The 10,254-nt window shown below is 62.7% G+C and overlaps 1 protein-coding gene across 1 annotated transcript; it reads left to right on the forward strand.

Moving 5' to 3' along the window:
- The first annotated feature begins 6,267 nt into the window (after positions 1–6,267).
- On the forward strand, positions 6,268–9,382 carry IRX3 (iroquois homeobox 3). Its single transcript, XM_045818736.1, has 4 exons — positions 6,268–6,971; positions 7,142–8,249; positions 8,435–8,501; positions 8,972–9,382. The coding sequence occupies exons 1-4, from the start codon at positions 6,705–6,707 to the stop codon at positions 9,024–9,026; spliced, it is 1,497 nt and encodes a 498-aa protein (XP_045674692.1). The 5' UTR covers positions 6,268–6,704; the 3' UTR covers positions 9,027–9,382.
- Positions 9,383–10,254: the final 872 nt, after the last annotated feature.

Raw genomic sequence — 10,254 nt, forward strand, 5'->3', positions numbered from 1 at the left:
CAGGCCATGGCCCCCAGCAACCGCACATTGATGTCTCTCTCTCTCTCTCTCTCTCTCTATCTTCCTCCCTTCCCTCTCTAAAATAAATAAAATCTTTAAAAAAAAAGAAAAAAGAAATGTGATGCTGTTTGAGCATGTTTAACACAACCATGTGGTAGATAATAATAATGTAGCATGTCATTTCTTTCTCTTGCATTTTTAACACACTCGTCATAAGCCACAAACCAATGCCCTTTTTAGCACCCTCAACGTGACTTTAGGTGGGTGGGGACAGAGCATTCATTCATATATGGAATACTGAGAAACAGTCCCTTGTCCATCCGCATGTCTTCTGAGGAAAAGTCAATGTGCAACACTTTCCACACCTGCTACTCTACACGCACACACCTCCGGAAGTCATTCCCAAGCAAGCAACAGGGCTGCAATGTATCCGCATTGCTTGCTTTTCCTTGTTTTTATCTTTTACAATTTCCCTTCATGGTGAGTAACATGTACTTTTCAACGTACTGCAGCAGTATCAGCTTCTCTTTCCAAAGACGCATAGTGGGGTGTTCACGTCGAGCCAGTGTAAGGCGCGATGTCAGACAAGCCATGGCGGTGGCGGCAGAAGCGGGGCTGGAGGTTTGGGGACCTCGACACGACCCGATTCCAGACCAGGCCAGATCTTGACGTTTTCGTTTCTGAACCAAGAGCTCTCGCCTTTCCCAACATGCGGCTGGAAGAAAATACAGGGTGGGGACAGATGTCTAATGCCCACGGGGGTCCCCCTGACCGCATCTAGAGCCAGGGCTCCATGTCCTGCGGATGTGCCAGCGCGGAGCACCTGGGCTCTCCGAGCTCAGCTCAGGGTTTGGCCCCCGCAGCGCCTGACTTCACAGACGTCCACCCCTCTGAGAGGGGAACCCGGGTCCTTCCTGTCTCCTGAGCTCTCTGGGTCTTCTCAGGGAGGGGCATGTCCCTTCTGAGAGACTGGGTCCTACGGGACAGCTCTATCTGGCCGAGCCCAGGCTGGCGAGGGCTCGGGGCAGCTGAGGGGCCTGTGAGCCACCCTCCCCGACCCAGGGATGCCAGTGCCCTCCAAGATGGAGGAGGAGGAGGTGGAGCGGGGACACGGCGTGGCTGTGTTGGATCCTGCGACATGTCACAAGGAACGGCAAACAATTGATTGCCCGTTAGATGACGTTGTGAGACACGAATGTCCTGGTGGCACTCGGTCACAGGCCTGGAAACAGCAAAGAGGCGGCTGGGAAGCCCATGGGCTGGGGGCAGGAAGGCGCTATTGCAAGCAAGGCGGGGTTTCCATAATGAGGCTTTAATGAGGGGAGCTCCCCAGCCTCTGTGGAGAAGCCCAAGGAGATGCATCCGGCTCCCCCGCTGCGAGGTCGCTTCCTCCCCGAGGTCCCCGAGTACCCGGCAACCCACTGAAGGCCACCTGCAGCCACCAGGACGGGTGTCCACTACACATCTCTCTTGAGCCCTGGCCAGCCTGCCACTTTTGCCCGATCTGAACAGCATCAAGAAACACAGCATTTCCATGCAACAATGCAAATGTGCTCATTACCATCTCCTCAATATGCATGAGGAAACGGCGCTAGGCTGGCCAGCCCCGCCACCCGGCTCTGGCCTTGCATCCAATAAGACGACATATTCATCTGCCAAGATGGATGAGGAGGGGGTTCGGATGGAGAGGCAGACCCACGGGGGCGGGGGGGGGGGGCAGGGGTCAGATCCAAGAGAGGAAGAGGAGGAGAAGAGAGAAAAGACGCCCGAAAGAAGAACCTGAGAAACAGATCAAGACATCGAAGAAGGAAACGGAGAAGATTAGGATGAGAGAAGGGAGGAGAGAAAGAAGAGACATGAGGATGGAGGAGAGGGACACAGTCCCGGAGTCAGGGACAGGAAGAAAGAGACATAAAATAAAGACGAGGGGCGGAGCGAAACTGAGGAAAATGAACTGCGAAGGGGCCCGGAGAGGGTGAAACAACCTGGCGAAGGCGGGCGTGGAGGAGAGAAAAATGAACGCCCCGGACGGAATACACAGACAGTGGGGGAGACGGACAGACAGCCATAGAGAGAGACAAAGGAGGGCGAGGGGGTGAAACTGCTCAAGCCAGGTGGGAAAGGATGGTTTTGGAGAGATCAAGAGGATCGCTCGCGCTCCGGGGCCCTGTGTGGTGCCATCCAGGCCACTCTGGGCACCGCTTATCGCGGGCTGCCCCTGCAGACCCTGGGCTGCGGGCCAGGTGGGGGGGAGCGCAGGGGTGGAGTGGGGGGGGCGAGCAGCCCTCTGGCCAGCCTTGCGCCTCTCCTCGGGCGGTCAGGCCTGCTCCTGGGTGCTGGGGCCTGGCTGGGGACCCGTCCTGCGGCGCGGCGCGGCCGCTAGCTGCCACAGCCATTCCCGAGCGGACAGCAAAAGTTGGCAAAGTTTCTCCTAGTTTCCCTGTCGCTCCTCGGGACCCAGGGAAGAGCTCTGAGGCCCGTGGGGAGCAGCAACCCGTCCCGGGGCGGCTCCTGGAGGCTCGGGCCGCGCCTCCTGGAATACTGCGGGCTGGATTTCTGGCCAGTTGCAAATCCCTCCCCGTGCGGACACCAGGCCACGCACTCGAGCAACCCTGCGACTGCTAATAGGAGAGAGAGAGAATGCGGAAGAGCGAGAGGGGGAGAGAGAGAGAAGGAAAAAAAAATATTCTCAGCTCAATTTAAGTCTCATGGAAAGGGCTTACAACTGTAATTAAATCATTAAATTCTTGTCTACGCTTCACAGAGCGGAGAGAAATTAACTTCCCACCAACCTCATTTTCTATTTGAACATGAAATAATGATTTTCTGCCCGTCTAATTACAAAGCCAACATCTGATCAAGCCAGCATCCAGAGGGGATTATCGCATGCACGAGTATTAGACCTCATTACCAGCTTGAGTGCAAAATTATTACATCTTGTAATTGGATGGTGAGATTTATATACAGATCGGCCCGGTTTCTGTAAGATTGTAATTACAAGCTTCGTTGGTTAGCTACTTATCAGAACTTTGCAGGAAAACAAAACAAATGACTGAGGAAAACGAGCATTTCATTAACCTGTAACCCGAGCGCGGGGGGGAGGGAGCGGCGGGAGCGTGCGCCGGCGTCTGCAGGAAGCGGAGGGAGCGCTGGGCCGCCCCGCAGCCGGGGATCTCAGGCCCGGGGTGGAAGGATGGAAGACCGGCTTCGGCGGGGAGAGCCGGCGCTGCAGCCGGCGCCCCGAGGGGCTGGGTGACGAGCGGGCAGCGCGTGGACTAGGTGACTCTCCGCTGGTGGGCGGATGTGTAGGGCGGCCCCGAGAGTCCCGGGTTTACGTCGGGATTCCGCCAGCGCTACTCTGGGCGCCGAAGCGTTTACTCGGGACACCCTGTGGGTGCGCTCTGCGGACCCCGGGCCGCGCTGCGGGAGCCTCTACAGCAATCCTCCGGAGCTCTTTTGTGCGCTGGGAACACTGGAAGGCGGCGAGATGATGGAGAAGCTTCCGCGTGCAAGGCGTCCGTGCGCGCGAGCCTTTCCCAGATCAGCTTCCCAGCGCACCTGCTTTTCCTCCCTGGGCGGTGTGTCACTTTGACCCCATCTCTTGGATTAAAAATCCCTGGAAAAGGGTCGGTTGGCCACGGACTGTCCAGTTCAGTCCGGAGCCAGGCTCCACCGCCCCGGTGGAGTTGGGGAGCCGGCGCCACGTCGGGGCCCGCCTGCCTAGGACGCTGAGTCCCAGGCCAGGGCCGGGACGAGCTCCGCTGAAGACAGGGGGAGTGGAGAGACCGCTTCCGCTTGGAATCTGAGCGCCTGGAGAAGAGCTAATTAATGGAGGTTCTCAGGTCCCTATCTGGTTCTGGGTCTGGAGGTTTACCCTCTAGGCCATGTCCCGCCCCCCACCCGGCGTGGCTGGTTCCCTGAGAACAGCCCTCTCCTTGCCCCTGGCCTTTCCCCCTCCTCCTGCAGTCCGACGCGGCCGGGCCAAAGGTTGATCAATGCCGAAGAAACATCTCCAGGGCTGACTGTTTTCTCCTTTCCTCCTGGAAGAGCGGGGTTAAATTTCGGGCATTTCCTCCCGGCACTTAGAGCGCAGCCCGTTTCCCTACCTCCTCACCTCGCCGTGGGCACTGCCCTGGTTTGGTGCCAACTCGAGGGCACCAGACCTGCTGAGCTTTGAGCCTGGCGCCTGGGAAACACTCTGGGGAGTCATGGTCTCGTTACCCTCAATTTTGAACCCAGAGATTTTTTTCCCCCGAGAAGGTGAGCTCATGATCCCCTGCGCCACCTCTCTGAGAGTTTTAACTCCAAACGAAATCAGGCGCCTGGGAAACGTGTCAAAGCCGCAGCCCCCTCTGATTCCTCCTCCTCGGGAGGGACTCCAGCTAAGGCCAGGGCAGGGAGTCACGCAGAATCAGGTGCGGAGGAGCTGAGGGCAGCGGCCTGCCCCAGTCTGAGAAGGCCACAGGTCGGTTATCCCCACTGAGCCCTACACCTGATTGCCTCCAAACCTTCCCTTGCGTCCCCCCCCACCCCCAATTTTCTCAGCATTCTCCCACCTCCTGGAGTCCCGGACCAGTGCAAAGAGTGGGGGCAAGGGGCGGGGAGCGGGGATGGGATGAAAACTGGGTGCCCAGGGGAGTTCATTCCCTAAGGGGGCTCCGCAGAGCTGCTGAGGCCGGAGGCAGCTGGGCTGGGACGCTCCCGATCCCTCCCCTCTGCTGGAATTCGGAGACGACTCCTCTGTCAATCAGCGCGGCGGCCCCTGTCTGCCTCCGAGCCGGGGCTGGTGTCTCCGCGGCAGAGTCGCCGCCCTCGCCCTGGTGTCCTCCGCCGACGCTCCCAACGCAAGCCCGGCCTGCGCGTCCGTCCCCGCTGCGGCCTAAAGCGTTTAGCCGGGGGCCGCCACAGTGCCGGGAATTTCCTCCCAGCTCTAGGCGGCACGCCCTGATCCGCGAAGGTGGGCGCTTGGAGACTGGGATTTCAGGTTTGATTTGGGGATATATCCTGCCTCAAAACTAAGCGTCTTGCCGCCCGTCCCCACCCGAGCCCGTGAGAAAATCCTCGCGGGGGAGAACACAGGTTGGCGCTGAGACCAGGGAGCGCGGGGGAGAGCAGTTGCCAAACGAAGGATCTCTACAGACACAAAATTCCACCGCACGAACTTCTCGAAGTGCTCTCGGAAAGTTCCTGGAGCCTCCGTCACCTGGCTCCTCCCACTCCCGCGCCCGCTCACGGTGCGGGCAGGGTCCACGTTCGGGCCGCTGCTCCCCAGGATCCCCGGGGAGTCCGCCCTGCAGACCCTTTCCTTGGCCAAGTCTGCCATTTCTAAAAATAAAATAAAATAAAATTTAAAAATCGCACCCGGACACTGAGGCGGCCTTAACGTGGCTAATTTCTGGGTTTGGTTCTCTCGGGTGGTGGGGGGGGGGGCAGCCTCGACCCCCTGAGCAGCGAGACGGCCTTTGAACGCACGACTGCAATGCACCTCCTCCCGCTCTTCTACCTCCCTCCCTCCGCCGCTCCGAGTGGCCAGCCTCCCGGGGTGCGAGCTGAGAAAGGGGCCCGGACTAACTGAGACCCCGGCACTAGCCCCGGACCCCGGTCTGGTCCCGACCCAGGCCCAGCGCTGGGGCAGGGAGAGAGGTGCCGAGGGGCGGGAAGCCGGGAGGGGCGAGCTGACCCCGTACTAACCCCCGTCCCCCAAGCCTCTCCTCCCCCCACTCCACCCCAGCCGCGCGCGAGGAAGGCCAAAGGGGGCGGGAAGGGACTGGGAGCGCTGGGGTCCTGCCCCCGCCCGGGCCCGCCCCGCGCGCGCGGTATTCGCGGGGGTGGGCGGCCTCGCCAGTAAGGCTCCCCAGCGATTGGCGACTCGGGAAGGAGACGCAAGGAAAAGTCGAATAAGAGGGCGCGACGTCAGACCTGAGATTTGGGGAAGGGCGAGGGAGCGAGCGAGGGCGGGGACGGACACACAGACAGAGACGGACACCTCTCCCTCCCACCCCTACCCGGCACGGCACCCTAAGTATGCAGAACTTTAGGCTGCCTTAGTCCAGGACGCAGACGCCGGGGTGGGGTGGGGACAGTGTTCTGCGAGGGAAGAGAGAGAGATGAGAGAGGAGAAAGAGCCAAAGGAACGGGAAGGGGAGGAAAGAAATCGTGAGAGAAAGGGAGAGAGCAGAAAGGACAGAGTTTCCTAGCGCCCAGAAGGGGTACAGAGCCCGGAGGAGCGGAAGCGATCCTGGGGGGAGAGGAGCGCGCAGAGGGGAGGGGAGGGGAGAGGAAGGGCGAGGAGGAGGAGGAGTGAGAAGTAGAGGAGGGCGAAGGAAGCGTGGCGCGACACCGCCGGGGAGAGGAGGGCAGCGAGGAGCCAGGCGCGGACGCAGGCAGCTCCGGCAGCGAGAGGAGGGAGCCCGGCGCGGAGAGGAGGGGCTTGCGGGCCCGTAGAAATGTCAATCAGAGCCCGGAGCCCCGGGAATCTTCGCCAATCTGTTCGGACCTGACCTGGCTCCTCGCCGCCGCCGCCGCCGCTGCCGCGGAGCAGATCAATAGGTGAACGCGGAGCGCCGCGCCGCGCGGGAGGCAGCGCGGCCCCAGCCCGGCCCAGCCCGGCCCAGCCCCCGATGCGCGCCGGAGCCCGCGGGTGGCGCTGAGCAGGGCGGCCCCGCGGGCCGGGCCCCCTCTCCGTCCGTGCCCCGCGGGCCACCATGTCCTTCCCCCAGCTCGGCTACCAGTACATCCGCCCGCTCTACCCACCCGAGCGCCCGGGGGCCGCCGCCGGTGGCGGCAGCGCTGGGGCCCGGGGCGGCCCGGGAGCCGGAGCCTCGGAGCTGGCCGCCTCGGGGTCCCTGTCCAACGTGCTCTCGTCCGTGTACGGGGCACCGTACGCTGCGGCGGCGGCGGCAGCGGCCGCCGCCCAAGGCTACGGCGCCTTCCTGCCCTACGCAGCTGAGCTGCCCATCTTCCCGCAGCTGGTAAGCGCTTGAAGAGCCGGGGGTGAGGGGGGTGGGAGCTGGGGCGCCGGACGGGGTGAGCGCGCGGGAGCAGCCTAGCGGGGCCTGGGCGGGGAGGGCGGAGGCCGCCACGGCCAGGGCTCATCCGCGCTCCCTCCGCGCGTGTCCCTTCCTTCCCCATGTGCGTACAGGGCGCGCAGTATGAGCTGAAAGACAGCCCCGGGGTGCAGCATCCGGCCACGGCCGCCGCGTTTCCGCACCCGCACCCCGCCTTCTACCCCTATGGCCAGTACCAGTTCGGAGACCCGTCCCGTCCCAAGAACGCCACCCGCGAGAGCACGAGCACGCTCAAGGCCTGGCTCAACGAGCACCGCAAGAACCCCTACCCCACCAAGGGCGAGAAGATCATGCTGGCCATCATCACCAAGATGACCCTCACCCAGGTGTCCACCTGGTTCGCCAATGCGCGCCGGCGCCTCAAGAAAGAGAACAAGATGACCTGGGCGCCCCGCAGCCGCACCGACGAGGAAGGCAACGCTTACGGGAGCGAGCGCGAAGAGGAGGACGAGGAGGACGACGACGAAGACAGCAAACGCGAACTGGAGCTGGAGGAGGAGGAGCTCGGAGGGGAGGAGGAGGACGCGGGGGGCGAGGGCCTAGCGGACGACGAGGAGGACGAGGAGATCGATTTGGAGAACGTGGACGGCGCGGCCACGCCTGAGCTGGCCCTGGCCGGGGCGGCGCACGGGCACGACGACCTGGGCCTGGGACCCACCTCGGACTCCAAGAACAGCGACTCGGACGACAGCTCCGAGGGCTTGGACGAGCGTCCACCGCCGGCCCTGAGTCTGGCCCCCGTGCAGCCGCCGATGGCCGCGGCTCCGCCATCTCCGCCCTCGCCCCCCGCGGGCCTGGATCCCTGCGCTCCGGCTCCGGCGCCCGCCTCTGTCCTGCAGAAGCCCAAGATCTGGTCCCTGGCAGAGACGGCCACGAGCCCCGACAACCCGCGCCGCTCGCCTCCGGGCGCGGGGGGTTCTCCTCCCGGCGCAGCCGTCGCGCCCCCCGCCCTGCAGCTCTCCCCGGCCGCGGCGCACAGACTCGTCTCTGCGCCCCTGGGCAAGTTCCCCGCTTGGACCAACCGGCCGTTCCCGGGCCCGCAGCCCGGCCCACGCCCGCACCCTCTCTCCCTGCTCGGCTCGGCCCCTCCACACCTGTTGGGACTTCCCGGAGCCGCGGGTCACCAGGCTGCCGCCGCCGCAGCCGCCTTCGCTCGGCCCGCGGAGCCCGAGGGCGGAACAGGTGACTGCTCGGCGCGACGGAGGGAGGTGGGGAGTGGGCCCTGGGGATCGCTGCGGGGCCGGAGAAGGAGGGCAGGACCCCCGGGGCTCCGGGCTTCCACCGCCTAGCGCCTGCCTCCCACGGCCCTGGGAGCCAGAACAAAGCGCCCTAAAAAGGCCCTCCTTTTCCTCCCTCGCTTCCCTTAGATCGCTGTAGTGCCTTGGAAGTGGAGAAAAAGTTACTCAAGACAGCTTTCCAGCCCGTCCCCAGGCGGTAAGAGACTCGGAGGTGGGCGGAGTGGGGGGACCGGCAGGCGGGGCAAGGGAAAAACGGGGAGCAAACGCGGGCCTTTTGCCCCCACCCCCGGGGAACGCAGCTGGGACAAGCTTTTAAAAGCAGACGACACACTCCGTCGTCATCTGTGAGGGCCCCGGGACGTGCCCCAGCCGCGTCTCCATCCGCGCACTGCGGCGCCATTCAGGGTCTGGTGCTGTGGGGCCTCGTGCCCAGCCCTGCCAGCGGGCCCCTGGGGCCCACCTCCCTCCTCCCAGACCCCAGCCTCGGGGGCTGAGCCCCCTGCACTGCTACAGGTAACCGGGGAGACCAGTGCCCACAACTGGCATCATCAGTGTGACGCCTCCCTGCCCCGGGCCCCCGCCCCAGGTTGGGTCTCCCAGTCCTCCGCGGCGCGGGCGCCCCTCTCTCTCCCGGCCTGTGCTACCGCCGCTGCCTCTCTCTTGCAGGCCCCAGAGCCACCTGGACGCGGCGCTGGTCTTGTCAGCTCTCTCCTCGTCCTAGTTCTTTTAAAATTTTTTTTAAAAAAAATAATTGTAATAATTGTAAAGAATATCGCTCTGTATAGTTATGACTTGTAAGCATGTCTGTGTATGAATACCTAAAAAAAAAAAGAAAACTAAACAAAAAAATAAAAACAAATTAAACAAGTCCCTCTGGGTCCTCCCCAAGTCGCTTCTGTGCCCCACACTAGCTGAGTTGGTGAAGTCGGTCTGTGAGGTGGATTTTGGGGGGTGGAGTTTCAGCGCGAATAAGCGCGCCTGACTTGTTTGTATATACAGAAAAAAAATGTACATATGTGTGAACCAAATTGTACAAGAAAGTATCTATTTTTGGCTAAATAAATGAGCTGTTGCCACTTTGACTACAACCCGCCTGTTGCCCCCAGAGGGATCCGTTTGCTGGTTTTGTTTTGTTTTTTTTTTGTGCTTTTTTGTTCCACCCCCGCCCCCACCCTCCATGTTTGAAGAGTCGCCGGAACCGGCAGAAACGAAGGAGAGACGGGTCAGACCCTGTGAGCGGAGGGGCGCGGAGGCGGAGGCGCAGAAGTGGCGGGGCCGGGGGCGCCGCTGGAGGAGAGGCCGCTGGAGAAGTACCCGGGGCTCCCGAGAGAAAGGGCCGAGGAGACAGGTGGGCACCCAGGGGCGAGAGTCCTTGCAAGGAATCTCGGGGAGAAAGCGGGCCCCACCCGCCGGCCCACAGATGCAACCCCGGGGTCTGGGGGCGTCCAGTGACCTAGCAGGAAGGCTTAGGAGAGGGTCTGGACGCACAGGGGTTAGGTTGGGAGGTTCTTCCCCTTCCCGCGCCCCCATTCTTAGATTGGCACAACTGAGGTTAGTTCCTTAGACCTGGAGCCATGCAAGCCCAGCTCCAAGCCCCCTTCCAACCGCCTTGCAACCACAGACTCCTCCTTACGGAAGCTCGGGGGGAGCGGTGAATAGGGGGTATACAGGGGAGCGGGGAGCTTAGGGGTGCACATCCTTTCCTCTTGGCTCCTGGGCCCAGTCGGAATTCAGAGTTGGGGGCCCCGGGGCATGGCAGCATCTGCGCGTCTTGGCGTCCCCGTGGGTTTTGCCTAGAGGCCCTCAAGGGCAGCTTCGGAGGTCCGGGCGCGGAAGGTCCCGGCCGCAGCACAGACCCAGGCCGGATTCCGGCTGCAGGCGCGACCGGTTGGACGGGCCGGCCGGGGGAGGGAGTCGGGAAATTTGGGGCTGGAGCTCCCTCTACAGGA

The sequence above is a fragment of the Phyllostomus hastatus genome, unplaced genomic scaffold (assembly GCF_019186645.2).
Source record: "Phyllostomus hastatus isolate PE091 unplaced genomic scaffold, TTU_PhHast_1.1 phas_scaffold_345, whole genome shotgun sequence".
Taxonomy (NCBI): domain Eukaryota; kingdom Metazoa; phylum Chordata; class Mammalia; order Chiroptera; family Phyllostomidae; genus Phyllostomus; species Phyllostomus hastatus.